The sequence below is a fragment of the Copadichromis virginalis genome, linkage group LG23, assembly GCF_057382275.1.
Source record: "Copadichromis virginalis isolate Kocher_CV1m ecotype Utaka linkage group LG23, C_Virginalis_male_GT1.1, whole genome shotgun sequence".
In the NCBI taxonomy this organism is placed as follows: Eukaryota; Metazoa; Chordata; class Actinopteri; order Cichliformes; family Cichlidae; genus Copadichromis; species Copadichromis virginalis.
In genome coordinates, this window is record NC_140639.1 from 24,939,225 (window position 1) to 24,967,071 (window position 27,847).

General features: G+C 40.7%; 1 protein-coding gene across 1 annotated transcript in view; it reads right to left on the reverse strand.

The window, feature by feature from the left end:
• Positions 1–4,907: 4,907 nt before the first annotated feature.
• Positions 4,908–27,847, reverse strand: part of LOC146680955 (uncharacterized) — a 35,539-nt gene continuing 12,599 nt past the window's right edge. The window contains exons 3-54 of the mRNA XM_085448271.1: positions 27,603–27,827; positions 27,397–27,413; positions 27,283–27,315; positions 27,123–27,155; positions 25,969–26,022; positions 22,725–22,817; positions 22,536–22,610; positions 22,401–22,445; positions 22,251–22,304; positions 22,105–22,158; positions 21,972–22,025; positions 21,785–21,838; positions 21,641–21,694; positions 20,264–20,308; positions 20,135–20,188; positions 19,987–20,031; positions 17,835–17,888; positions 17,590–17,688; positions 17,448–17,492; positions 17,246–17,344; positions 17,100–17,153; positions 16,880–16,987; positions 16,704–16,757; positions 16,520–16,618; positions 14,439–14,492; positions 14,257–14,355; positions 14,072–14,125; positions 13,917–13,970; positions 13,776–13,829; positions 13,544–13,597; positions 13,387–13,431; positions 12,297–12,395; positions 12,081–12,188; positions 11,846–11,899; positions 11,487–11,540; positions 11,135–11,188; positions 10,974–11,027; positions 10,761–10,868; positions 10,200–10,253; positions 10,066–10,119; positions 9,813–9,974; positions 9,628–9,735; positions 9,398–9,505; positions 8,892–8,945; positions 8,706–8,813; positions 7,690–7,851; positions 7,556–7,609; positions 7,361–7,468; positions 6,337–6,691; positions 6,056–6,246; positions 5,723–5,965; positions 4,908–5,646 (exon numbers count right to left, since the gene is read on the reverse strand). Of these exons, the coding sequence (XP_085304397.1) occupies positions 5,500–5,646; positions 5,723–5,965; positions 6,056–6,246; positions 6,337–6,691; positions 7,361–7,468; positions 7,556–7,609; positions 7,690–7,851; positions 8,706–8,813; positions 8,892–8,945; positions 9,398–9,505; positions 9,628–9,735; positions 9,813–9,974; positions 10,066–10,119; positions 10,200–10,253; positions 10,761–10,868; positions 10,974–11,027; positions 11,135–11,188; positions 11,487–11,540; positions 11,846–11,899; positions 12,081–12,188; positions 12,297–12,395; positions 13,387–13,431; positions 13,544–13,597; positions 13,776–13,829; positions 13,917–13,970; positions 14,072–14,125; positions 14,257–14,355; positions 14,439–14,492; positions 16,520–16,618; positions 16,704–16,757; positions 16,880–16,987; positions 17,100–17,153; positions 17,246–17,344; positions 17,448–17,492; positions 17,590–17,688; positions 17,835–17,888; positions 19,987–20,031; positions 20,135–20,188; positions 20,264–20,308; positions 21,641–21,694; positions 21,785–21,838; positions 21,972–22,025; positions 22,105–22,158; positions 22,251–22,304; positions 22,401–22,445; positions 22,536–22,610; positions 22,725–22,817; positions 25,969–26,022; positions 27,123–27,155; positions 27,283–27,315; positions 27,397–27,413; positions 27,603–27,827 (4,454 nt within the window). The 3' untranslated portion in view covers positions 4,908–5,499. The remainder of the gene's footprint in view (positions 5,647–5,722; positions 5,966–6,055; positions 6,247–6,336; positions 6,692–7,360; positions 7,469–7,555; positions 7,610–7,689; positions 7,852–8,705; positions 8,814–8,891; positions 8,946–9,397; positions 9,506–9,627; positions 9,736–9,812; positions 9,975–10,065; positions 10,120–10,199; positions 10,254–10,760; positions 10,869–10,973; positions 11,028–11,134; positions 11,189–11,486; positions 11,541–11,845; positions 11,900–12,080; positions 12,189–12,296; positions 12,396–13,386; positions 13,432–13,543; positions 13,598–13,775; positions 13,830–13,916; positions 13,971–14,071; positions 14,126–14,256; positions 14,356–14,438; positions 14,493–16,519; positions 16,619–16,703; positions 16,758–16,879; positions 16,988–17,099; positions 17,154–17,245; positions 17,345–17,447; positions 17,493–17,589; positions 17,689–17,834; positions 17,889–19,986; positions 20,032–20,134; positions 20,189–20,263; positions 20,309–21,640; positions 21,695–21,784; positions 21,839–21,971; positions 22,026–22,104; positions 22,159–22,250; positions 22,305–22,400; positions 22,446–22,535; positions 22,611–22,724; positions 22,818–25,968; positions 26,023–27,122; positions 27,156–27,282; positions 27,316–27,396; positions 27,414–27,602; positions 27,828–27,847) is intronic.

Here is a 27,847-nt window from a genome sequence, read left to right on the forward strand (position 1 = left end):
AGCCTCAAAACTATGACACAGCCTCCATCATCTTTTAAATATAGCATACAAAAACATATTGGCGCGGATTTTAACCAGACCTTTCCAATTCATCAACCTATCAGACCTGTTGTCATTGATTTTCAGTCCTGTTCTTGTGTAATTTTTATACTTGGGCCTTTTCTCCCTGTTTCCCTTCTTAAGAAGGCTTCTTTACAGCCGCCTTTCCAGTGAGACCATTTCTGTTTTTTAGGCCTTGAACTTGTGTTGTCCAGTTTCCTCAAATCTTTTTTAAGGACACACTGAGTCTTAGCTCTTATGTGCAGACACAACACTGGTTCATCTCTTGAGTTAGGAACTTTGTTTTATGATTGAATGAGTCATATATTGTGTTAAATGGGCTTAACCAACGAAAACATTTCTCCCTAAATGGTCAGAGTGGAAAAGCAGCAAATGTACAAAGAAACACATTGAAAGACGTTCAAAAAGCCTGGAGAAATATTGCTCAACAGCACTTTTAAAAATGAAAGAAAGTCTGACTTCTTGAAGAAATAAGATGTGGCTCAAGACCTCTGCTCAGTAGGGGAAAGTGGGGTAATTTGTGCCACCCCTTTTTTCTAGGAAGCCATAGAAGAAACTGATCAAGTGGCAGTACATTTGTGAAGAGTCAGCCATTTTACTCATCCTGCAAAGAAGAGAGCCTCACTGCATGAGAAATTGGCTCACTTAAAAACTGTAAAATTTCTACAATCAAGGTTCTCTGATTTTTTTGTCTGAACAGTTATAGACAAGTTTGAAAACACTTCCCAAATTTTCTAGTCCTTTGCTAAGCTACACTATGAGTCTATACGCCATGCTTTTTTTTTTTTTTTTTCAAAATGTTGGGGTTGGCATGATTTGTGCTAAGGGGCCTGGGTTAAGTTTGGCCAGTGGCACAACTCCCCCAAATTATAAATATTTTAAACATATTCTTTTATTGTAATTGTAGGTTGTATTTTTACAGTTTTTCACAGTGACATTCTTAATTTCAGGCCAAAAATAGAAATAGACCATAATGCAACGAACTTATAATAAGGAGGACAGGCAGGGCTTCCACTCCTTTAGAGTGAATGAAGTGGAGAAAGGGAAGTCCATTCGTCAGGTGGCGAGGAAGATGAACGTATTCAGGATGACGTTAAAACGATACATGTAAAGGACAAGGTAGATGGAAAAGAAACAAGGCTATAAAAGGATATAAAAGATCTGGACCGGCCAATCAAGTCTTTGGTTGAGACGGTTGATGGTGTCGACACTGGTGCTCATTTTCACTTTGAAAGAAAATGATGACGGAGTCTTCCCTAGAGAAGATGTGCATAAAAAACTACCCACAGCCAGAGGGGAGCAGTGGGTAGCATCAACATGTGGGATGTTATGAAATAGACCAGATCTGTGAAGAGAATTGCAGTTAATTTCGTCTTCATTTGAGTTTCATTTTGTTCTGAACATGTGTTCATGTGACACTAGGCCTTGTTTAATAAAACTGACTTTGATGTGCTCATATGGCACAATTGACTTGTATAAAACTGGCCTCTGATGTTGTGAAATAACTTTAAATAAACCTTAGATAAGTAATTTTGTGTTGAATTTGTCTAGCTTTTATAGAGCATTACAATTTCTGAGATCAAAATATACTTTAATAATCAGTGGCACAATTCAAGTCATTCTCTTCAAAGGCACAACTTACCCCACAATGGGGGCAAGTTGTGCTGCAAGACCACCTTTTTTTCAGAAAGCTATATTTCTTAAATGCTATATTTCACATCCAAAGTGATTATTCCCAGGGATGCACAACATCCTGAAAGGTGGAAGCATTACTTTCATGGCCTCTCTTTAAAGTCACTTTAAGTAAAACCTGGCACAACTCACCCCTGGCCTCATAAACCAGGGGGTATGGGTTTGAGTCCCATCTGGGCGAGACCTCCAATAGAGTTTTGCAGTATGTGTAGGACTCATAACCCAGAAAAGAGTCAGCAGCCATGACGGTTGGTGCTTCAGTCTCTAGTTTTTCCAGTTCTTGATCATGCTGAAACTCACATACTCTCCAATGTGTCCATTGGGGTGCTTTGGCTGCTTCACCAAACTGCCACTAAAAAAATCACAAGTCAACACTCACTATTGTTTCACAGGGGACTTCCTGGAGCCCTGAAGGGAAACTTTGTCCACTACCACCAAACCGTAGGGTCTGGAAAATGAGGCTGCATTCAAAATACTTTGGTTTTAAATCAGTTCTGCTGTTTTTGTCTGTAATATGATTAACATCCAATCTCTGGCTATAAAACCATTGTTCAGAGGATTTTTTTAACATCACTTTTTCAATACAATATTTCCCTTGTAGGCAACAATGTGTCAATTAAAGTGATATTAGCAGTGGGAGGTGTTTAAAAACCAGAGGGAAGTTGTAAAAGAAATAAAGATGAGATTAAGCTAAGGCTATAGAAGAAATACCAAGAAAACATATTCCCTGGATATCCAACAAATTGTTGTTGACAGAGAAAACTGAACGCCGTCCTTCAATGGTGAGAATTTTGTTGTCAGCCCAGAGTTTTCACGCCAGTGAGAATAACTCACGCCAGAGGCTGGATCCTTTCTCATGCTCCTTTCCCAGTGTGCTTTAAGTGTTTTTTAGAGGGGCGTCAGTGAGGTAGGGTTGGAGGGTGCACAGGAAGGAAAAGGTGTAGCTGGGAAATCTCATCGAGGCTCCTCAGCGAACAAGAGGACACCCCAGTCAGGATCTGGGCGCCGCTGCCAAGTCATCTCAGGGTCGCAGACTGCAGCGGCCGTCGTTTCGGTGAAGCAGGCACAGAAAGCCTTGCAGAGAAAACCCCAAAATGTAAACATGCATGTGAGCGGGAGGGCGTGGAAAGAGGAGAAGGAGCCTTGGTGCTCATGTGCAGTGTTTCCTCAGGAGATGAGGAATGACTTCCTCTCTGAGATTAGCAGAAGACTGCACAGTTTCTGGGGACAAGCACTTCCACATGCCCGTTTATAATAATAACACTATTGATATGCATTCATACAGTGCTCATTTAGCGCTCCATCAGGGTGATAGACATTAATTGTTTTCATGTTATACTGATTTGCCTTAGTTATAATATTCAAACATCTATCACACCCTCCTAGCTTCACTTTTTATTTAGTGCCATCAGCCAAAAGTTAAGTCCAAAGCTTAAATTTCCAAACCCTGCATGCTGACAGTGTCTCTATGTTCACATCTGCATGCTCATAGAAACTGTTTCATGACACAAAATATAATTTTTTAAGACGCTATTCTCTACAGGCAACCCCGGTAATGTGCTAACAGCCAGTAACTCCCCACTCCAACCGAAGAAGGCCGTCCCTCCCTGAGCCTTTTTCTGCTGGATGTTTCTTCCTGTTAAAAAGGAGTTTTTCCTTCCCACTGTCACCAAGTGCTTTCTCATAGCTGGGTTTTTTATTGGTGGGGTTTCCTCTATGTTTTTGTAGCGTCTTTACAATACAAAGCGCCATGTGGTGACTGCTGTTGTGATTTGGTGCTATAAGTAAAAATGAATTGAAACAAATTGAATTGCAACCAATTTTACTCAGTGACAGCTGGTTGTTGACCAGTCTCCTGGCCAGCATGACCCAAGGGAGCAAATCAGAGATGAATAAAGGTATGCAAATGGAGAAACATAAATTTTGGTTTGTCAGATTGTCAGAAATGCACAGACTACATGCAGACCACATGCTCTTATATGCATACTCAGTCCTTAAGTTTTAGCTCCTGCATTAGCATGACAGGCAGGATAAAACCCACCAGTGACAGATACACAGCATAGCCATTCTTGATATTTTAAGAAAATCAATTAAATGCAAATAAAAATGATCTTTATTTACATATTTTAAGAATATGTATAAACATATAAGATATAAGCTCATTGCAATGAGGTAATATGCTCAACGTGGTCTTAAAAACGGTACAATAAATGAATAAGAGTTGTTCATGTCTTTGATTTGTAAAGCAGTGAGGGATTCATTTGTTAAATTACTCCTGCTGAATTTTACTTGCAGAAATAACGTACATCTAAGGTGCAAAGTGGATAAACTCGAGCTGCATTTACAGCAAAGGTTCTTTGCAGCAAACTGATGGAAACGTGTGCATAGCCACACTTGTCAATCTGGCTCCGTACAACTTTCCACACTTCAAATGAAAATAGCAGGGCCCGACTAAAAATGACCACCTCGACAGATGTGCAGCGAGCTCGGGCAGCAGGAAATGGCGAGAGTGTCACGTCTTTCAGCAAGCGAGGAGAGGAGAGGTCGACCCAGAAACATATGCTGCCTGACCTTTGGCTTTTTCTTCCTGTAAGGACGCCTTCCCGCTCCCTCTCTTTCCGGCTGTCTTTTTTTAAAAAGTGTTGCCATTGGAAAAATATTTAGTCAGATTAATAAGTATACACTTATATTGGATTTGTAATTTTTTTTAAATATATATTTATATAATGGAGGATCTATAAAACAAAATCATCAGCATTTATTTACCCAAGCCACCTGGGTTGTTGTGCTCAGATGTTGAAATCTAAAGCACTGGCTCCCTCTAGTGGTGAGATAGTGGGTTTTTGAGTTGGGTAGAATGGAGGGCCATGAGGGCCAAAATAAATTAACTAAATATACAAGCAATTCATTAAATGTAATTATTTATTAAAATTGTAATTAAATAACTGTATCAAATGTTGTAAATGAAATAAATTGATATTAAGTATTAACATATTTAATTAATCACTTCTAGTTCAAATGAATTAATTAAAATTGATTAATAATCTAACATATGTATTAATTTCATTTTGGCACTCGTGACCCTGCATAATTTCAATCAAAATGAACGTTTATTCACCTTTTCTCGCTTTGGTTTTGAGGAGGAGCAGAGTCAGTCCAAAGAAAGACATTTTATTCAAACATCCATAGTCAACAATAAACAAATAATTTGCCATTTACAGTCATTCCTCGCATTTACAGTCGTGTTAAAAAGGAGATACAAATGGTTTCCGCTAAATGAGTTTCTGCACAAAACTTAATAATTTAGTTCAAACATACTTTTCAATGAAAATTAAAAACTACTGTTAACTCTCTCTCTCTCTGTCTCTCTATCCTGGCCTTTGGATGTGCATGTACTGAAAAAAAAAGCCATAAAAATGAAAAGGTTTGAATGCTTTTATTCACTGTAAACCTTCACTTCTTATGTTAACTCGTCTGCAAAGACTTTTCCACAGTTCATGCAAGGTTACATTCCATCTAAACTGCAGAGAACTTGTCTAGAGTTCGGTGAATTTATCGACGAGGTGAATAAATTATATCCTAGCGGTTGCGAAGCTCTCGTTCGCTGTGCTTCAGCAACTTCTGTGAAACATCTGGCCTTCGTCTTTCTCCCAGAAAAAGAAGTCCCCCCTTCCCTGTCCTGTTCCCTATAATCCCTGATGATGATGTTACTCAGTTTCAGTCAACCCTGTGCTGGGGATTCTTGTTTTATGAGAAGCACACAGGGCCGATGTCCAGGCCAAACTCCTGATCAGCTTGTCCGATGTCCATGGGGGCCAAGTCCATGATAGGCAGCCTGGTTGAAGTTTGAGTCCTGTACTCAATCACCGTCCGACCCCATGCGCCATTTGATTTCTAAGGACAACAACAGAAACATCAGTCAGTGTATTTTCCAGGAAAAACTAATTTAGTCATTTTATCGAAGACTCACCGAGCAGCCGTCCTCAATGACAGTATATCGTAGCCGGTTGGAGCCTTGGGCTCTCAGTTCTTGACCATTGAAGGCTCTGAGGACCAGTGCTTTCTTTAGATCCCCACTGTTCTCGTCGTTGTAAGCAACGCTGTTCCTGCAGTGGTAGGTGACGTTCTGGTGCGACTCTTTGGACAAAAGCTGTAGCAACTTCAGCTGCACGGCCACCGCGTTTGGTTGTTCCTCCTTGTTGCCGTAGCGGAACTGAAATCACACGTCATATGAACAGCTCAGTGATTTTTTTTAAGCAACTACACCATGCATGCCACTTCTAGAAAAGCATCCACTCCTTACCCTGGTGCCACCGTTCATGTCAGCCTCGAACCAGATGGGTTTGTTGTCATTGGGCCTTGATTTCGTCCACCAGGCTTTGCGGGGAATGTTGGGTGGGTTGGCAGAGATGCAGGTTTCACCAGTCTCCATATTGCAGAAGACCCTGATGGCATCTTTTACGCTTCCTTGGTTTGGATCAATCCAGTACTGACCTGTATGAGAAATACAAGCGCCATCACTGAAACTGTAGAAAAATCAAAATCTAATAACCAGTAAATGGTTGAAGAAGTGCAGATCCTGACCGCTGCTTTTCTGTGGGTAGCAGTTCTTGATGTCCTGGCAGGTTTTGGCAGGGTTCCTCTTGCTGCCGTCAGGACTGCGGAAGTTCTGCAGATTTCCACTGAGGCTCTTCAGCGTGGCGTGGATGCCGGTGTCTGCCCGCAGTGTGGCCGAGTTCTTGTTGGGAAGGGCTTCATCTTTGTTGAACTCGGGAAGCAGAGGAGGTTCGGCGGCCACAGCGTCCTCAATGAATTCCACGGCTTCAGGAATTCCTTGTGCTTCGTAATCGACCAGGCCAGCAAAAAGGTCTTCAGAAAGTGAGGTGGGAGGTCCTGGGGATCCTGGAGGGCCAGGGGGGCCTGGTTCACCAGGTGGGCCCTGAATAATGAAAATGATTAATTACCTTTCTAGTTACTAAAATATAAAGCTATTTTTGATCCAAAGAGGATGATCTACTATGACTTTCTACCTCTTGAAATTTTATTGAGTATCTCTCTTTGACTTCTAACTTTAACTTTAGGTGTAAAGTATCACATTGCCATCCTAAAATATGATTCATTATGCTGTGACGATGAAAATCCATCCCACCGAATCTTTGGCGATTGGCAAACGTGAGTTTTCAGCTAATATTTTCATGCTTTTGTTGAGAAATCACAGGCTAAAAGCAACAAGTTTAAGCTCTGTCCAGAATGATGCTTTGTTTACAATGCAATTTAATTCAGTTTTATTTATATAGCTCCAAATCACATCTTTCCATCTTCCCAGTCGTGCCCCCGTGTCTGTCTGGCCTCCCCGTTTGTTCTGAACAAACAGCATTCACTGTAATTTTATCAGATGTATCCAATGTAATGCATGAACCAGAGAGAAAACCGTTGTACAAGCACATAAATGTATTTTGTACTGATAAAATAAGTGTGGTAAAGTGCTCAAAGTCTGACTGCGGAGTGCAGAAATGTTCCTGGAATATGTCACAATGGAAATTTTTGTACACGCTTGTTTCATCTATGCAGGAAAAAAAAATCACAGCTTCTTTCCCGCTTCTTTCACCTGTGCTCCGATATCTCCGCTGCTCCCTCTGCTTCCAGGAGGACCCATAGCTCCAGGGTGGCCAATGTTTCCTTCCTTACCTGGAGGACCGACCACTCCAGGAGGCCCCTGTGTGGATATCAGAAAAACATTTTCACAAGACGACAGGAAGAGAAATTATGTTTAGTTTTTAATGTGATTTTGATTATTGCTTACCCTCGGACCGCTTGGTCCAACGACTCCTATAGCTCCTGCGTCTCCTGTGGCACCCTAAAACACAAAGGAGTACATTAAAACTTCTAATTTCTTGTTTCCATGATGTAACCTTAATGTCCACACATCTTTCTTACTTCTGTTCCTTGCAGGCCTTGGAGCCCGGTGAATCCTCTGTGACCTTTCTGACCCCTCTCCCCAGGCTCTCCAGCAGCTCCTTTGTCCCCCTGTGGTCCTTGAGGGCCAACTTTTCCCCGTATTCCTGGCTGTCCTTGGGGTCCAGGAGGGCCTCTTTCACCCTAAAGTCAAAAGAGACGTAACAGTTGTGGATTTAAAGATGTAGCTCGAGTTTAATGCTGAACTTTAATCTGTTGCTTGCTGTTAAAAAAAAGAGAACTAAAAAAATTAATTGGCTAAAATATCTGATGGGAGATAACAGTGGGTACTCACAGTAAAATAAATAATATACTTTTATTTTGAAAATCAGCAAAAGAACAAAGTGTCTATGTTGGTGTCTGGGATTGTTGCCCATTACTATGTGTGTCCACATGAGAGTGAGAGTAGCTTTAAACTATGAATGGCAGCTGAGACACTGCAGCTGTGATGATTTGGCTTTAAACTGAGCTGGAATTACATATCTATCCAATACTGTATGGATAAATAAATAATTAACTCTCAACAGGATTACATTTGTGTACGTCCATTTCAAGGAGTCTTACAATCAGATTCAGCCATTTATCTGAAATGCAAGTGAAAACACATCAAAAGTATCCACCAATCAGAGACAGGAAGGAGATGACCAATCAGATAATGGCATTTAAATGAGCCATAACTCATTAACTGTCAGTTGTTCACACCTTTGTCAGTTACACAGCTGTTAAAGTTGAAAGGCCTGATTTAGACTTCTGAGGGGACGTTTTGTGGAGCCTACAGCGTAAACATGAGAGGCTGACATCATTATCAGTATTACTAGGCTGCTGGATTACATGTTAATTACCACATGGCCGTGTCCTCGTGTTTTACATCTGGTACCATCCATGATTTAAAAAAAAAAAAAAAAAAGTTAGAAATTTATCCCTCTTTGTTGTGGTCATTTTTTTTTCAGAGACCTTCTAGTTTTTGTAGTCCTGGTTGATCTGTTTGTTAAACTCACATTTACACCCATTTGACCTGGACTGCCTGTTATTCCCACTGGACCCTCAGTACCTGGAGACCCTGGACCACCAGCCAGACCCTCTGGGCCAGGATTGCCCCTGTCACCCTACAAACAGGCCAGAGATTAGACCACACCAAGCCTCTAAAACAAACACACAGATACATTTTATACATTTTATCTTACCCTTTCTCCGACTAGGCCGTCCTTACCAGGAGGCCCCTCAGCTCCAACAATACCCTGAATAAACAAATGATATTAGAAACTTAAGATCTGAGAAAAACAAAACAAGAAATTGTTCACTTCTGATAAGAGGAAGGAAAAACCAGATCTGTGATATATAAGGCTGAGTCATCTACAAAAACTCACATGGCACTATGATTTCCAGGTGTTTAGCTGAATGTACTGATACTGAAAACAAATTTTATGTGCTGTCGTTGCTAAAGGCCACAAACCTGCAAGCCTGTAACTGACAGGTTAAAAGAAATGTGACAAAACTGCTGTCTTAATAAACTTTTAATAAGTTGGTGAATACTGAACAGTCAAAGAAATCTGCTTTTGAGCTACAGAAACATTCTAGTTATGTTTTCTAGACATAAACAGCACTTTATGAGAGTCACTTTAGATTGAAGCCTTAAACCGCTTAAATAAAAGTCAGATTTGATTTATACAGCTCCATCTCAAGGACAAACCTCGGGTCCAGGATCTCCTCTTGGCCCAGTGGCTCCTGGTAAACCGATACCCCCAGGAGGACCAGTGCTTCCCTGAGGTCCAGGTGCTCCTGCTTTTCCCGGTTGACCCTGAGGCACAAATAAACACAAACCTCCTCATCTAACTCTAACATAAAAAATGGCACTGCTGAGGAGCAAGTTGCCTTTGTGAGCGATAACAATAAAGAGGAAACATTAGCGGGAGCACTCACAGCAGGACCTGGCAGTCCCAGCAAGCCTCTCTCTCCCCTGACTCCGGGTTGGCCGACAATTCCTCGCTGCCCTGCAGCGCCAGCAGGTCCTGGAGGCCCATCAGGACCCTGACGGAGAAGCACCAGAGCTGATGAGCAACTGAAACATCTCTGAATTTGAACAACAACAAAAAACTTCATCTTACAGGAGGACCGTCCTCTCCAGATTCTCCTTTCTCTCCAGATCCGCCGGGTGGCCCTGGAGGTCCATGCTCGCCTTGACGTCCCTGACCTCCGTTCTCTCCTCGAATCCCGGGAGGACCCTGCTTTCCTGGAGCACCTATAGGCCCGTCTGCTCCAACTGCACCCTGAAATACAAACATAAAAGTGACTTAATAAAAGAAAACTGGATGTTTTTGTGCATCAGGTCTTCAAGGTTTGTTTTTATAAGGAACTCACAAGAGGACCAGGTGGACCAACTCCTCCAGGCAATCCAGGAAAACCGGGGGAGCCCTGTGGGAAGGAGACAAGTTTTACCTCAAATATGTTCATCACCGAGTTTTGGAGAGCCTTGTCCGGGTCAAAATACTCACCGTTGGACCCTTTGTTCCTCTGCCACCTTTCAGCCCGGTCACACCAACAGGTCCCTGAAAAACACAGACACAGGACAATTTTTCACGCGACCCATCTACTTCCTGTCAAGTTACTCATTAAGAGAAACGAAGGTCAAATGTAGCTCTCAAAATAAGTAAAGCATAACCAGAGACACTTTTTTCTCTCAGAATGTATGCCAATTACATCCAAGCGACATACGAAATGCATGCCAATCACCCTCATGGTCCAGTGACGCTTGCCTAAGAACAAATGCATGAGTGAAAACTTTCAAATAAATCCTTCAAAAAAGAGGGGTGGCTCCTTCACAGTGTTGTAAAAATGTGTTGAAAGCGTTGAAAAAGAGGCATTTTTCCTTTTCATATTAATTAAGATTTTTATTAGAGCCATTGATACTGAATATATGTGCACTGCTTTTGTACTTTTCAGACTGGAACATGTAAAACTAAAACTTTGTGATTAATTCTGCTTCACAGAAACTGTAAACCCACATTAATAAGGATTGTTTCAGATTTTATATATTAAAACATTTGGCAGCGTACCTGTTCTCCTGGTTTTCCAGCCACGCCCTGAGGTCCAGGTGATCCTGCTTCTCCCTTCAGACCTGTCTCACCTGTTTCACCTTTGACCCCAGGCTGACCATCAGGACCCTGGGAAAGAAAAAAAGAGATGAATCTCTCTTCAGTTACCTTCTAGTTTATTATTCTGTTAATCCTTCAGTGGTTTTGTGCGTCACACTGTAACAGGCCACTTACAGGAGGTCCAGGGAAGCCAGCAGCACCAGTTGGACCAGGCTCACCAGTAGAGCCCTGTGAACATGGTCACACACACCAATACACACAATCAAGAAGAAATTACAGCATTGAAAAAAGTGAATATCAGCTCAAATAAATGTAAAATAAAATATTGTGCCTACAGCGATTCCTCTTGTTCCTCTGCGCCCTGTTGGTCCGGATGGGCCGGTTTCACCCTGAAATGAAATATTGTAAATATTTAAAAACAAAAATACATAACCAGTATTTATTAACAAGAGTTTATTTACATAAATACAAAGTCCTTAAAGCCCTCTAACAATATATTTTTTATCTAATGTTCACAAGTTATCATAAAATCATCACAAAATCACCTTACGGGACTTGAAGAGCTCTAAATCAGTTTTACAGAAACAGTGCAGGGTCACTGTTAATCATCTTGTAGCTGTGCTTTGTGATAAATCATTAAACTGAAACAAACACATTTCTGGGCTGAAAAACAGCTTTTATGCTTACCTTCACTCCGTTTGGTCCACTGGAACCAGCAGGTCCAATGGGACCAGGAAGCCCCTGGTGCAATGACATGAGGAAATATATTAGACATAATTTAGACATATATTAGTCTTTGCAGGCTGCAGGTAGTGAATTTTATTTTTATTTTTATTAGTAGACTATGATTTCATATGTTGTTTTTCACATTAACAATCTTGATTTTGTCTTTGCACAGTGGACTTGGAGAGAAATCATAAAGTAAACCAGCAGAATTTCGAGGGATTTATATTTGGATTTAATCACAAACTTGCTTCAGGTGAAGTGAAATATTTCGACACACAGTTTTTTCATCTGCAGTAAGGATCACGGTTATGGGGACTCACCCTCGCTCCATCAGCCCCCGCCTTTCCTTCTGGTCCTTTTTCTCCAGTAGCGCCCTGTTAGAACAAATCAGGTTCACTTAATGGTTTCTTAGTTTTCCCTCCTTTGGTTCTGATTATCCCCAATATCTCGAGGTCTCACAGTACCTTACATTTTGCTCCTCTTACAGTCATGCTATTGGTAAAGCTGCTGTCTTTTTCTTTGGAGATGGTGTAATGAATGTATTCTTTAACTTACAGCATCTCCCTTCGGGCCTGAAGATCCGGGTATGCCTCTTTCTCCTGGGATCCCCTGAAGTCCTGGACCTCCTGGCTCTCCAGCAGCACCCTTGGGTCCATGGCTACCCTAAAATGTGCAAAGTAAGCAGCAAGGCTTATTATAAACAATTTAATGCAAGCAATGAGTCTTTTTGTTGTTCAGGGTTAAGCATCAGTAGTTTTATGGTTACCATACCTTTAGCCCATCTGGTCCGGGTGCACCTGGACTACCTTTGGGTCCCTGCAGCCCATTGGGCCCAGTTTCACCTCTTTCTCCTGGAGAACCTCTCTCTCCCTGCAAGAACAACCAAAATCTAGTTGGTATTGCTTTCAGAACTGCACATGATTATTTGCAGCTAGCAGGTTTTTAATTCTATCCATCAAGTCTAACAGTCTGCAGTCCATGAACTAACCTCAGCTAACGCCAGCTAACAAAGTTAACTCGGTGGCGAGAAGACTTCAATAATAGAAATCACACAGCAATAGTACATTCATGTAGTTGTAAAAAGCATGATAATATATCAAGTAATCCAAAGTATTCAGAATACGTTACTCACATTAAGTAACTTAACGGCCATGTATTCTGTAATCTGTAGCATTTTAAATGTAACCTTCCCAACACTGGATGTGCTTAGTGCTAACGTGCAACAGTTTTCCAATTTCATTGTACTATCGTACTAAGCATGACTGTGCAATGACAATAAAGAGTTATCTTTATAAGTTATCTTAAATAAATCTGTTTTGCTGCATGTTAATCTACAGGTTTTGACATTTTATAAAATACGAACAAGTTAAAAAAAAAAGAACATTTTGTATTCGCTGTTTTTTCACATATAATAATAATACATGCATCTTTTAATTAAGTTAATCCCATTTTATACAATTTTAGGATATATTTCCATTTATGTTCTAAAAATCCTTTCAGACTGGTTACCAAATCAAACCTTTTTAAAACTTTTGACATTTCAAGAAGAAACTCAACTACTAAATGATCAATAAGTTATGAAACTAATATTTGTTTTCTATTTTAGATCCTTAACTCTTACAGCTCATCATCATTAGCTGGAAACAAGTTCAACCGAAAAGAAAAGTAAAATTTATAACAATCATCAGACGATCAAAATCAATCAATGAAAACACAAAGGGATGCACCGAAATTCTTATTCATACGATGATTAGAGCTATGGGTGGGTTACAGAAAATGTTCATGTTTCAAGCTGGACTGTGATGATCTGAAGTTTCAGAACTGAGCAATAGAAAAGTGGAAATTGGACTAACGGACTTACTCTTGGTCCTGTAGCGCCAACTTCCCCAATCTCTCCTGCAAGGCCCTACAAAAAAAACAAAAACATTAAGCAGATTTTACATGCTGTATAGAAGTCCCTGCACAATTTATATTATGTGGGTTAACTTGAAAAATATTTTAAAATACCCGAGTCGTACCTTGTCACCTGGCTTTCCTGACTCTCCGGGTGGGCCTGGTGTTCCGGGCAAACCCTAAAAACACCCCAAACAGTTTTTATTTTATTTTATAATCATAAAAACAATAGAGAAGAACTTTAATCGTGGCCAATCTCCTTTTTTACCTGGTTAAATAAATAAAATAAAGAATTAAAAGTGAGATTGAGCTCCAGTGATAGGAACTAAATTCTTTGCGTTATGTGATGAAGAGTACCTGGAAGCCAAACACTCCCTGAGATCCCTGCTCTCCTCTCTTCCCTGCAGGACCCTGCAGGACAAACAAACACATTATATTAAAAACATAACTGTTTACATTATTAATAATGAGAAACTCTCAGCTGATACGGATGCTTACAGCTGGGCCAGGTGGGCCGGCGGCGCCTCTCTCTCCATCTTTTCCATTTGGTCCCTAGAGGACAGTAAAGAGCAGCATTTATCAGCATGTTTGTGCTTGAGATGAAGAGCGTGAAGCCTCAGCAGGAAGTATGAGCTGTATTTGTATCAACTTGCCCTTTGACCTGGAGCTCCTGGACTTCCAGCTTCTCCAGCCTTCCCAGCATCACCCTAAAAAACAACAGGGACCATCAATCAGCATATTTTGTGTTATTATGGAGCTTTTTTTGCATTTATTTTTACAAATATATTCATCTGGCTTCTCTCATTAGGCTTATCTAGCCACACTCATTCGTACTGACTAGGAAGCCCTTTGGTCCCGGCAGGCCCATCGGCCCAGCTGGGCCTCTGTTTCCAGTTGAACCAGCTGGGCCTTGTTTGCCGTCGTCTCCAGCGGATCCCTGAGAAGACAGAAACACATTTACTGCTGAGCATGTGTGTGCAAATCTACAAGTGGTGAAAGTTAATGCATTTGATTACATACCACCGGTCCTTGCTTCCCCTCTGCTCCCTGGGCACCTATGAGACCTGTGAGACCCTGTGAAGTAACACAAACAAGTCTTTTAAATGCTGAATGAAACAAGAGTTTCTGGTTAAGTTCAGGTGAGTTTGAGGGTTTTTTTCATCATCCTTTCTGACTCTATTGGGGACCATAATTTGCAAACTAAGTACTATATTTTAATAAATCAGACTTCAGATTTGTGTTTGATAGCATAAGCTCATCTGAAAAAGGTTACTGAAGTCATAGTAGAATAATTTCTTTCATACATGTTTACATAACTTGACTTATTTTTTAAGTAGAAAGGTCGCTCTCCAGTGGTCATAAGTAGGAATGCAGGTTTAAGGCTGCAAGGCCACATATTTTTTATATGCAGTTTTTTATATGCATTATAAAGACTCCAAGCAAAGCTAGCACTTCTTGTCACTAGCTAATTCTGCTATGCATGTTTATTTAAATACCAACTTAGAATCGCTCTTGAAGATTGCAGTTTAAAACAGAGTATGGCCATAAAATTCAGGCACATGCAAGTTTCTCAAGGATAATTTAATGAAGATGCAACACCTAAAGACCAACTAATTTCAGATTAACTTTAAGTCAGTTTGGTGTTGAAGCAGCCTGCAGTGCAGCAATCTGAATAGATGAATCTGTGCATTCCCTGACCAGTTGGCAAGCAGTTGCTGGAGTTTTGAACTTTGAACCATAATAAATAATGTATACTATATAATGACCCAGTGGGGAAATTACTTGTTTTTCTCTGCATTTGACCCATTCACTCAGTGGGCCGCCACTAAGCAGGCGGCCGGGGAGCAGCGTGTAGGGACAGTACCTTGCTCAGGGGTACCTCATGGTAGCTGTTCAGTGGATTCGAACCCCCGCCCTTCCGATCATGGGGCAACCACTCAACCTACTGAGCTATCCCTGCCCTTACTGAGCCATCCCTGCCCTAAATCACAATAAAGTGCCATAATAAATATTAATAAACAGAATAAATATGGATCATACGTGAGATTTTGGGTCATATAAAACAGAATCAAGAGGCAGTATAGAATAAAATGCGACTATTAGAGCAGAATAAAATCTTGTGCCTAATAAAAACTTAAAAGCAGTTTACACTCTGAAATCACAGGTTCTGGTTTAGCATTCTGTGATAGAGAAGATGCTGTGAGAAGGTTGAGAAGGATCAGTTATGATGCTGGGACCTCTGCTTTTGAAGGATTTGAAGGATTTCATGGCTGCTGAGGTCAGAAGTCTTTACTCTGAAGTTAAATATGACCATTTAACCATCCTTTTATTGTATTGCACAGTTGTTCAACACTGGTACCTTGTCTGGTCCAGCAGCTTTCTAGCCTGTGCACCCTCCTGTGGTTGGTGGCCTCAAAGAGTAAAAGGTGCCGAGGTAGGTATCTGGTAGGGCGGGGTCATTAAGGTCTAAGTGTACAGTGGGCCTGTTATGGGTAAAATGATTTGACAATTCTTTCCTGCTGCCCTGATGTCGAGGAGCAGGAGGCAAACACTTGCCAACTGCTCCTCGACATTGACCTTCAAAGTAAACGTTGTGCCTTATTGCTGCAGCCAACACATTTCCGAAAGCTCAATTTTTACTTTGAAAGTCAAGTTTCTACTTCTCCAGGTTGTGTTGCAACTTTTTCAAGTTTCACTATGACTCAAAGAATAGTTATCACATGTTTGCAGACAAATCGATATCTTCCATGTAAATAACAGGCAACCTGCTAACAACCAACCAGCATCGAATACCTCTTTGCAGCCAATATCATCAATCATTATTACCAATATAATTCTGGAATACACATTTTTTCCTGCGACTGGAGATTTTCAGGTACTCACTGACTGGCTTCTATGCTGCCATGACTTTGGCTTTTCAGCTTCACAGCAAATGTCATCAACCTGCAGCAACCACTTGCCAACCACTCAGAAGAGAATCATTTCCCTCGTGAGCAGAGGTTGTCAGACGCTCACTTTTATATACAAAATCCTGCAAACATGAGCAAAAGGATGAAATAAACCTTCTGCTCTAGGCAATGAATTACAACATGCGACTTTACCCGAGCTCCTGTCAAGCCCGACTCTCCGTTGCGTCCTGGATCTCCAGATAAACCTTTGGCGCCTGAAGATCCTGGCAGCCCTCTCTCGCCCTGGGCTCCCTGTTCAGAGAAAGTGTGAAATATTCAAAAATCACAGAAATGAATGTGACGAACCTGATGGCGAATTAGAGTCATAAATACTCACCTTTGGGCCTGGTAAACCGTCAGCACCAGGGAAACCCCTATTTCCTGGTGGTCCCTTTAACAAAGAAAAAGAAAGCTTTAGTCTGTCTTGTTTCCAGCGTGTAGTTTCGAGTTAAAAAAGGAATACATTAAATATATTATACATGACTGGACTGTGAATATTCTTGATGGACTCACTGTCTCTCCTGGGGATCCTGGAGGCCCGATGGATCCAGCATCGCCTCGGGGTCCACGCTTTCCATCTTCTCCCATGGGCCCTAAGGGACCTGGTGCACCATGGTCACCCTAACATAAATTCATACCCACTGAATCAGTTGACAAATCCTTAACCTAACCACCAAAATAACATCTAAGATGAACTTTTAGGGTCTTTATTTTGGGGTAGCTTTGGTCTTACCCGCTCTCCCTTCAATCCAGCCTCTCCCTTGAATCCAGGAGCTCCAACATCACCCTGAAGAAGAGTTTAAAACAGATATTTTAGGATAGAGAAATGAAGACTCACATGACAGGGAGAGAGAAAATTTAAAAAATGAGAGCTCATACCAGTTGGCCTTTTGCCCCAAGAGCTCCTGTTGAACCCTGGGGGCCGGGGGGGCCAGGGGGACCAACCATACCAGGTGGACCCTGGAGACCGGCTATACCCTGGTCAGGTGACAGAGCAGCAATAGATTAAATAAAGACCTTTATTGTAAGACATTTGTAGACAAAGATCAGCTGGTTAAAGAGCTTTGCTGCAATCACTTACCGCTGAGCCGCGGGGACCCAGAGCTCCATCCTGTCCTGACGCGCCCTGTTCAAAAACGAAAATATTAATTGGGAATGGTGGTAATGTGAGGCCAGAATGGGTCTACAGCTATTTTAGCAACAAGAATGATAAAGTACAACACCTGCTGTCCGATGGGTCCAGGTGGCCCGACACGCCCAACGTCGCCCCTTGGCCCCTGCTGTCCCGGACTTCCTCTGACCCCTGTCGGTCCCGCTTCACCCTACACCAGCAGGTACATTCAGGAAATATTAAAGTACTTCTAGGGTGACTTCAGTGACTCAGAAACATCTGTCACTTAGATACTAATCGAAGTGTGTCTGAGAATGAAAACAGACTCCTTACAATTCAAGCGTCAAATAATCTCACCTTCATTCCAGGGTTACCGGGAAATCCTGGTATACCAGGGATTCCTATTGGCCCCTGTGGTTAAAGGAAAGTATGTTTAATACTTAAGAAAAATCTAATCTGATATTTTGTTGACAATCTGGGTAAATGGTGCTCCAAATATAAACAAATGGGCTACTAAGAACAACTACAGGATAAATGTAGTGGTGGTGGATGTTTTTGTGTTGTGTGTTGGTTTCTGTTTGGTTTTCACTGTTGTTCTAGCAGCTAAAGTTTTATTTTTTGCTGTACTGCAGTCACACTGAGGATAACAGTGGTTGGAGACCGCAGAACAACCAAAATTATTATGATCGAGTGCAACAAAGCTGTGATTTTTTTGCTGGTTCAAAGACAGGGACTGGGTCTGTGAGAGCCCAGGTAAGTAACTCTGAGTTTCCTGTTACAGATAGGCTGATTCGATTAAGCTCAATCAACACCAACTATCCAACATTTACCATGGCAACAGGTAAAAAACTAGCGGGACCTCCATTTTAATCCAGTGGAGCAAGAAATAAGAAAAAAAAACACATCCCCAAGTTAATTCTTCCTAAACGGATACAGCTGGATGTCAATACAATTTTTCTTTGAATTACTAATTATTCAGACTGTCCACATGTACACCGGTGTTTTTCCCACTCATCTTGATGTTTTTTCCATTGGTAAATGGGATTTAGGTCACTGAAAACTGAGCTTAAAAAAAGAACTATGTGTTTATGTGTGGACCAACAAAATAGATTTTGTCTCACAACGAAGTTTGCACCGTGTTATTGTTTGTTGGCTCCTGATAGGTTAACATTTCTTGGGCTATATCGCCACCTGTTGGTTTGCCATGCTCTTGACGGGGCATGACAATTTTTAATTTGGATATGTTTTCCAAACATGGCCTCAACTTTAAGCTGACAGGGACAAAATGACTGAAGATAAAAACATCGCCAAATGCTGAAATGCTGTCAGAACACATTCAGACTCTTGATAATTTAAATTTAATTTTGTTTAATTTTCTCAATTTTCATTTAAATATTCAGGTTAACGTGAACAAAATTACAACACGACAAATATTAGCCACTGGTTAGTGTTTTATGATAAATGGACTGGTTCTTATATAGTGCTGTTCTACTCTACCTGAGCACTCAAAGCACTTTATACAACTTGCCTCATTCACCCATTCACACCCACTCACACAAGCACTTTTTCTACACAAGTGCTCTCTATCTTTGAGGTTAGTATCTTGTCCAAGGATATTTAGCATCCATATCAGAGCAGCCAGGGATCGAACCACCAACCTGATGTCTTCACTTTTAACAACAAACATTTGGATTTAAATACAACATCTTATTTTAACTTTGTGGATTTGATTTGAGGATTTATATTTAACATTAACACCACATATGGCTGTAAATGTGGTAATAAAAAATGTGCAGTTTAAAACAGGAGCCCCTTATCGAACAGATAAATTAATAATAAACCCACATTGTCCATTGATTGAGTTTCTGTCCTTTCGTTGATGACGGACTGATTATAAAGATGCTTTGGCTCAGAGTTTCCTTCTTCCTGTATTGGTTGAGTTTTGGAGATTTTTTGGAAAACTTCACTGTTCTGGTCTGTTTCTATGGAGTTTGGTTTGGTTTTCTCCTGTTGAGTGTATCGGTACTCTTGTCTTGTCCCCCTTTGCTTTTATCTGCTACCTGAGTTACTTTTCTTCTGTTTCCTTGTGTTTTTGTTTCTTTTTTCCTTTTAAGACTTCAGTTTGTTTGTTTTTTTTACTTACATCGTCCATCAGATTTTGCTCTTTCATCCTGCGATTGGAAACAGCAACAGTATTTTTCTACTAAACAAATTAAATTAACTAATCTAAAGGGTTTTTTTTTAATAATGAGTAATATCATATATCCAGTATTTTGTCCTATGTGGTTTTTGTTCAGTCAAAACATGCAAATTAAAGATATTAACTTCTGCTTTCAAATCACAAGGGAGATTTTTCTCTATTTTCTGATGTGCTAGACACTAAAAAAAGAAGCATGTTAGAGGATTAAAATTATATTTTTATGTTTTGGAAAAATCTCAGGGTCTGAAAGGAGGTGTGTCCCTCGGTGTGGTCAGAAGAGTTGGAAAAAGTAGATTTAGTAGATCTTACCAGAGGACCTGGTTTACCAACATGGCCGGGTGTGCCACGTTTACCCTAAGAGAAATACACAGATTAAGATAAATAACTTAATGTGGAAACATATCTTTGCATTTTTTTTTCCTTTTCTTGTCATGTGGCTCAATTATTTGTCTCATACCACAGAGCCGGTCGTTCCGGCTCGGCCTCTTTCTCCCTGCATCCCAGGTGGTCCCTGAAACCAAAGATGGAGTCAGTATCTCTGCAGCAGACTAATATCCTCTCTTTTTAACTGTGTTTTTTAACTTACCACTGGACCAGGAGCTCCCATTGCACCAGGAGTACCAGAAGCACCCTGCAAATCATAGACACCGAGCAGTTATGCACAGATTGTGCAGCACATGTGACCGAAACAACCTTTCAAACGTGGAAACAAGTGATCAAATTTCTGTTTGGAGTTTGATTTTGGAGTTAATTTAAAAATCCTGTTTCATTCTGAAACTAAAACATGAGATAAATGCAATGAAGTGTTTGTTATGAAAATGTTATGTAAAATAGTGTGATTCCAGTTCAGCTGCTTGTAGTAGAGGCAACAATAATTCACACAAATTAAATAGATTAGCGTTCTCCTTATCCATACTGACTGTTTTTTCTCTAGTTTAGCCTTTTTTGTGTGTGTTCTTGACACTGCTGTGTGTACCAGAGACGGGCCGTTACACAAGTGAGGAGAGTTTGGTGTAGAAGGACAGAGCATCGAGCAGGAGGAAAGATATCTACTCCCGAGGAACAGGAGGAGCATCACATGTGCCCCACAAAATGACCCACATCGGGCTATTCGTGGATGTTTCTGACAAAATGTGTCAGGAGCAGACTTCAAGAGGTTGGCATGAGGTCAAAGAGTCCATTGATGTTACGTAACCCTCATGCCGCATGCTTAGGTCCCACTAAAGGCTGTTGGGACCTGCAATCACAGCCCAACGCTGTGCAGAAACAACAGAACTGGCAGGGCCATCACTGGTGCCCTGTTCTCCTCACTGATATGAGCAGGTGTGTCAGACGTATCAGAATCGTTGGCAAATGTTATACTTCATTTTTAAGTACCACCAGCAGCAGCGGGCCTGCCAGTTCTGCTGTTCTGAGACAAACGTCAATCAGGCTGCACAATGGCTCAGGATGGTTTCTGCTTCCTAACTGGAAAAACTGACTTCCATAAAGTTTAACCTCCCTCACAGAACAGAACATTGGTCATACATGCTCTTTGCTTCAATGGGTCAATGGTAATTTCATCTAAACAGGTCAACATCTTTTTACCACCTTGATAGCACGAAGATGCATACAAGTGTACATCTGGGCATTTAACACTAATCCAGTACCAAATGAGTGCCGTGTGATTCAGTGAATTTGATATATTTACATACAGTACATTAGGGCCAATTTAGCCTCTCTGTTTCATCTCTCAGGTGATTGAGATGTAGCTGTCTAACTAAAAGTGTCTCTGTTTAAAGCTAAAGCACATAGACATTTACAGTCACTGGAATCACCAGCTAACTTCACAAGCTTGTATTTGGACACCGTCGAACCATTAAATAATTTTTTTTAGATAATTTAAAGCAACTGCACTGAATATTGTTCCTTTAAGACTTAAACTATAATTCCTACTATTCTCTCAAAAGTGAGAGTTAGCTACCTTCACTCCAGCTGCTCCAGCCTTGCCTCTTGGTCCAACAAGTCCACTGTGTCCCTGTTGTAGAGGTTTAAATTCACAGACTGGTTAGTTCTTGATATTTCATACATGAAAACTAATGAGTAATAATGAGGAAAAAGGACTTACTTTGTGCCCTCTCAGTCCTGGATTACCTGGAAGTCCTGGGAATCCTCTTGCACCCTGTATTCAAAAGTAATCACATCATTCCTGATCGCGTTTTCGCTCACTGTCTCTCAGATTAGAGTAGGTTATTGTATCACTATTATCATGACAATAGTAGGATTAAATATTTTTTGGCATGACAACTGGTTACCGCTGATCCTGGGTATCCTGGTTCTCCGGTTGCTCCTGCAGGTCCGGGTTGTCCCTGGAAAAGACCATCAGGTGGTTATGGAATAATTACAGATAAAAGAAGAATCCTCATCAGTATCTGTTACATGACTCACATCAAGTCCAGGTTTTCCTGGTGGTCCATCAGGTCCTCGATGACCCGGCTCCCCCTGCAGACACACACGTACAGTCACATTTAAATTTCACTCTTTAACATGTAAAGAAGCATTAGAGTTAATCCAAGATGAAGAAACGAGTGTACCATCAGTCCTGGATCTCCAGCTTCACCAGGAATTCCTTGACCACCAGCAGGACCCTGAGCAGGAAAATTAAAGGTCACATTTTTAGGCACACTTCCTACAAAGTAAAACTAATATTTGGCTCTAAAACTTCATTAGAGATAAAGACTCACTGGTGGTCCAGACGGTCCTGGAAGTCCTCGTGGTCCTGCTTCACCCTGAAATGACAAACGATTATGCACTGCAGTTTAAACTCTTCAAGCTTCCGGATTTTGCATATGTAAAATATGCAGTTTAAAAGTGCTCACCCTGGATCCTGTTAGCATTGCAGATGGACCCGACTTCTCGCTAAAACCCGAAGCCATCTGTGTCACCAGGTTACCCTACCAGGAAGAGGTTGATCCAAAATGAATCATTCATGGAAAAAATTTGATTTGTTTGGTTTTTTCTTATGAAATTTGCATTAACTAATTAAAAGAAGTTGGAGAGCAGCTCACCCCAGGGTGCGAGGGATGCCCAGGTGGTCCCGGTTCTCCTGGATTTCCTGGTATACCGGGCTCACCATCAAATCCTGGAGGCCCTGGGAAACCCTGCAATTTGCATAGGTTAATGAGTGGCACCCAGAAGGTACTGACTGGTTACATGACCAGAAGCTTAATTCTGACATTTTGTTTGCAGTTTATGATTTTACTACAGTTATCCACATGTGAATAATGTGTAAATGTCAACGAGAGGGTGTGGTATCAGATTCGCTGCATCTACTTGAGGACTTTGAGGGCCTTGAGGTGCTTAATGCACCTTTATACTTGAAAAACTAAGAACCCTCCAGCATTCAGTAGCTGGCAGCTACTGAACACTGTTAGTAGCAACAACTTGACAAAATTATTTCCTGTGGGGCTTTATCAGTCTCTCACACTGTGGTGGAGGAGTATCGGTCCACGCTTGAGATTTTCATTGAGATTTTTGGTTGTTCATTTATGCACAGCTCTCTTAAGGTCCCATCACAGTATTTTAACTGGATTGAGGTCTGGACGTGGACTGGACCACTGCAGCACTTTGATTCTTTTCTTTTTCACTCATTCTGTTGTAGATTTGCTGCTGTGCTGTTAAGGTCAAGCTTTATCTGTCTTTTGTGGCTTGCTCAGATGCAGCTTTGCAAACCTAAACTGTGCTGGCATGTTTTTTCTTAGAGAGAAGAGGCGTTTTCCTGGAAACCTCTCCAAACAACCTATAACAGAGGCCTACAGAGTCTGACATGTAGCTCTTGGGTTGTTGCCTCATTTTTGAACCTGCTAAGGATCTGATGACTTTTATTACATCCTGATAAGCAAAACACTACAATCTTTACCACGACTGGCTATTTTATGCTACACTATTGAATGTTCATATTAAACAAACATATTAGATAAACTTTAAAACGTGTTTAAAGTAATACATGATTGCCAATGTTGTTTATATCTTTATCAATATCTGGCATCAGCCTGTCATCAACTTATTTGTATGTTAAACTGCTAAAGACTCACTACAGCTCACAAGCACACTGTGCTGCCCCTCTACAGCTGTCCAGAAGTCAGCCAATCAGAAGAAACTGACTAAAAGGAGGTGGACCTAAAGCTGGTCATACACTGTGCAATTTTTTCAGTCGCGTTTCAGCTTCTGCTCAAACTGCACGATTGACTCGCAGGGGTTAGAAGTTCATAGGTCACGATGCAGGGTCTCACACACCGATGCTCTGATGTGACCTGAGTGCTCACCGTAAAATGAAGGTTATAACAGAAATTCTGTCGCTCACTCTCCCTCTCCGTCTTTCACTCACACAGACACACCACCACCATCAACTTTGCTAAATTGCAAATGAAAAACATTGATCAGGCAGCTGTGATTGAGCAGCAATGTAGATCCAACTATTTTCACGGTTGTTGTGGTCGTGATAATTTTGTGAGGCCACATTGAAAAGGCTCGGATAAGCTTGCCATAGTTCTACAAGTTGTGCCTCCATGGCTTGTGTCCGGATCACACGCTGCACTGCCGTGCTGCGCCGTCTTTTTCGCTGACATTTGTGTTTGCGCGTGCGCAGTGTGAGAAGCTGCGGTGACAGCCTCACGATGGTCACGACCAAGCGATTGATGATCGGGAGCTGGTCGTGAGGTGTAGTGATGGGATTTCCGGCTCTTTTCAGAGAACCGGCTCTTTCGGCTCGGCTCACTAAAAAGAGCCGGCTCCTTCGGCTCCGAACCGACTCTTCAGGGTGTTATGTTGCTTTAATTAATTTATTATTAACAATAATATAAAATTATGCACAAAAGAAATTACTAATGTAAAAAAAATTGTTTTATTTATATATGTTTATATATAAATATATGCGGCGGCCCCTAGAGACAAAAAACGTACAAACTCCAAAACACATTTCTAGCGTTAACTGAATTTCCAAAACAGAGCTACCTAGATCACTTAAATTACACAATTGAAAGCATATGTGTATTGTTTGTGTATTTATACACAAGCATTCATATATATTCAAATAATAAATAAAAAAATATGCTCATTTACCTGTTACTACCACACACCAAATCCGGTTGTTGGTACTTCCTGGCTTGTGTAGCCACTAAGTAACAAAAGCTCAACACTACTGCGCCTAGCATCCTAGAGCACTTCTGTTGTGTTTTGTACGTGTTTTGGAGTTTTTACGTGCTTCTGAGTTTTTACGTGCTTCTGAGTTTTTACGTGCTTTGTCTCTAGGGGCCACCGTAAATATACTTTTATTTATTCACTCCACATAAAATGTAATAAATAAATCATATAATACAAAAATCAACTATTCACATTTCAACTTTTAACTATTTAAATTTTCAGCTTTTTCCTTTTAAACAAATTTAAAGTGAAACAACACAAAACACTACAAACCACAACACAATTAAATATAAATTAAAATATGAAAACAAAAAGAAGATGCATATTCTCTGTCATATGGACCTGCATGAATAAACTTTCTGAATCCTTTATCATCCACAACTGAAATTAGTTGTGGATGATTACTATACCATTCTAATGTGACGCTGTTGCCCCTGGCTCTCTTTCTCTCCCTCCCGCTCTGTTCCTGTGCTACTGTGAGTGTAACTACCGCCCCTCCCCCTCTTCCCAGCGCAAAAGCACAAGACAAGGCTCGCATGCAGAGTGAAGTGGAAAAAAAGTGTGAGAGAGAGGGTGAGAGAAAGAAAAAAAAAAACCCACGGCTTGCGATAAGGAGCCGGCTCGCGTCGTTCACGTCAAAGATCCGGGTCTAAGAGCCGTGTAGTTCGCAACCGACAAATGACTAGTGAGTTGTTAATCGCTTCTCGTTACCCCACGTATACTACACGATGCACGAGACACAGACGATGAAGGCCAAAATCAGGCCGATCACCAAAACGGTCGCACGACTCAAAAATCGGCTCAAAATGGGGCAAAAAATCGCACAGTGTAAGCCCAGCATTAAAGAGGCAGCACCTAAAAAACATCTTGTTTAACATGTTGATGAACTGCGGGCTGCAGTTGAAGTTGCATTGTAGCATTGCTATGTAGCATTCTCACCAAAACAAACAAACAGATTTTTAGTTATGATGTTGTGTTTAAATTAAACTATCCAGCAATTAAACATTAACTGTGGTAGTATAACAGTTGCAGGAGCTATTTTCTTTCATCGTGGACATCACCTATTAACTCATAGGTCCACTAGTTCCCTGTGTATTGGTTTCAACTTACCCGTCTGCCTTTAAAGCCTCTTGGTCCAGGGCTTCCCTGAGCCCCTGGAGGACCCTGAGCAAAGAGAACAAGCCATAAGAGCATTGAAACATTGGTCACTGTCTAATTACTGGAATAATCATGCAGTGAAAATAGTATACACTGTAAAAAAAATTATAATATAAAAGTATTTTACTGTGTATTTTACAGTTCTGTACTGTTCTTCTAGTCTATTCACATAATAGACTTCAAATGTAAATTAACGTAAAATCACTGTAAGTGTCATAAAACATAATTTTCTTGTTTTTTAAATGTATCTGTCTGTACATATGCATATTTAGATTGTTAAAATACATTCACAAATGTATCATAATTTCACAAATATTTGTCCGTTATTTGAAAGATTGAACTGTTAAATTCAAATGTAATGCTATGGAAAAATATATAAAATGATTCTTATGAACTTTTTTTACATCAAATAATAATTATTATTATTGCTATTTATGGCGATCGTGGCTCAAGAGTTGGCAGTTCGCCTTGTAATCAGAAGGTTGCCGGTTCGAGCCCTGGCTCAGATACTCTCAGTCGTTTTGTCCTTGGGCAAGACACTTCACCTACCACCTACTGGTGATGGCCAGAGGGGAATTATGAAGTGGAATTGTAAAGCGCTATGAGGGTCTCAAAAAGCGCTATATGAATGCAATCCATTATTATTTAAACCAACTGTTAACTGTATATTTCTGTACATTGAAGTATTATTATTCGTATTGCCGCATTCATTGACCTTGTTTATAGGTAAGTTCATTGTTTAATCACATTAAAATGTTCCTAATTTAATGTTTAAAAGCACTTGAAAAAGGCAAAATCGCATGTAAAATTAGGGCAACAAACTGTATTGTCATTACTGGAAATAACCGTATTTTCATGAGAAAGTTATTTTCTGGTATTTTCTGGTATTATTTCGGCGCCCCAGCTGACGGAATATTACTTTTTTCTTAGGATTTTTTTTTTTACGGTGTACATGAAAGCATTTGTCCTGGTAATTGTAATAACACATGCTAGTATTGCATTTTGCTGCCCTCTACTGTGACTCCAGTTATCATGTGTAATACTGTGACAGCAAACAGAAAGATAACAAGGACAGACAGGGGGATGAAAGAAAGAAAAAAGCTCACCGAGGGTCCTGAAGGTCCAGGAATCCCCACCACCTTCACAACACAAGAAAAATTAAGTTCATTAAATGAATTATTAAGACTTTTATCTAGTCATAATTAATTAAAAAAGTTAAATTTATATGCAAAGTGCACTAACGCCTAACTTTTTCCTTTTACTTACATATGGGATGTCTCCTGGTTCACCCTTTTGCCCCTAAAAATAAAGCCAAGCAACACTTTTTAGTGACAATGTTCCCAATTTAAGATATTTTTCTTAACTGACTGTATGACTTACCTTGAGGCCCATAATTTCTTGGGAAAAAAAGAGAAAAAAATGTTTTTATTTATTTTATTTTTCACAATTTATGTAGTAAATCTTACCCTTTAAAGAACCCTTTAAATAAAGATAAGACATAAAATAAAGTATCTAAGTTTTATAAGGGGTGTAAATCTAACACAAAGTGACCATCTCTCTTCTGGATGCAGGTAAATCTGTCTCACCTATCATCCTGCTGGCACTTGCGAAGTTGTCGCACACAGGGCAGCACTCTCCCGCGGGCGTGACAGCCTTCTCACAGTTTGACAGGACCTCGCACTGTATCTCATCACAGACAGTGACGCCGTTGTCACAGACGCACACGCGACAAGGTTCGGGTTTCCAGATGTCATTGTGATGGTAGACCTCCCCATTGACTTTGCAGTTTTCCTCCTTCTTCTCATCTGCAGCTGCAAGAAAAACCCCCAAA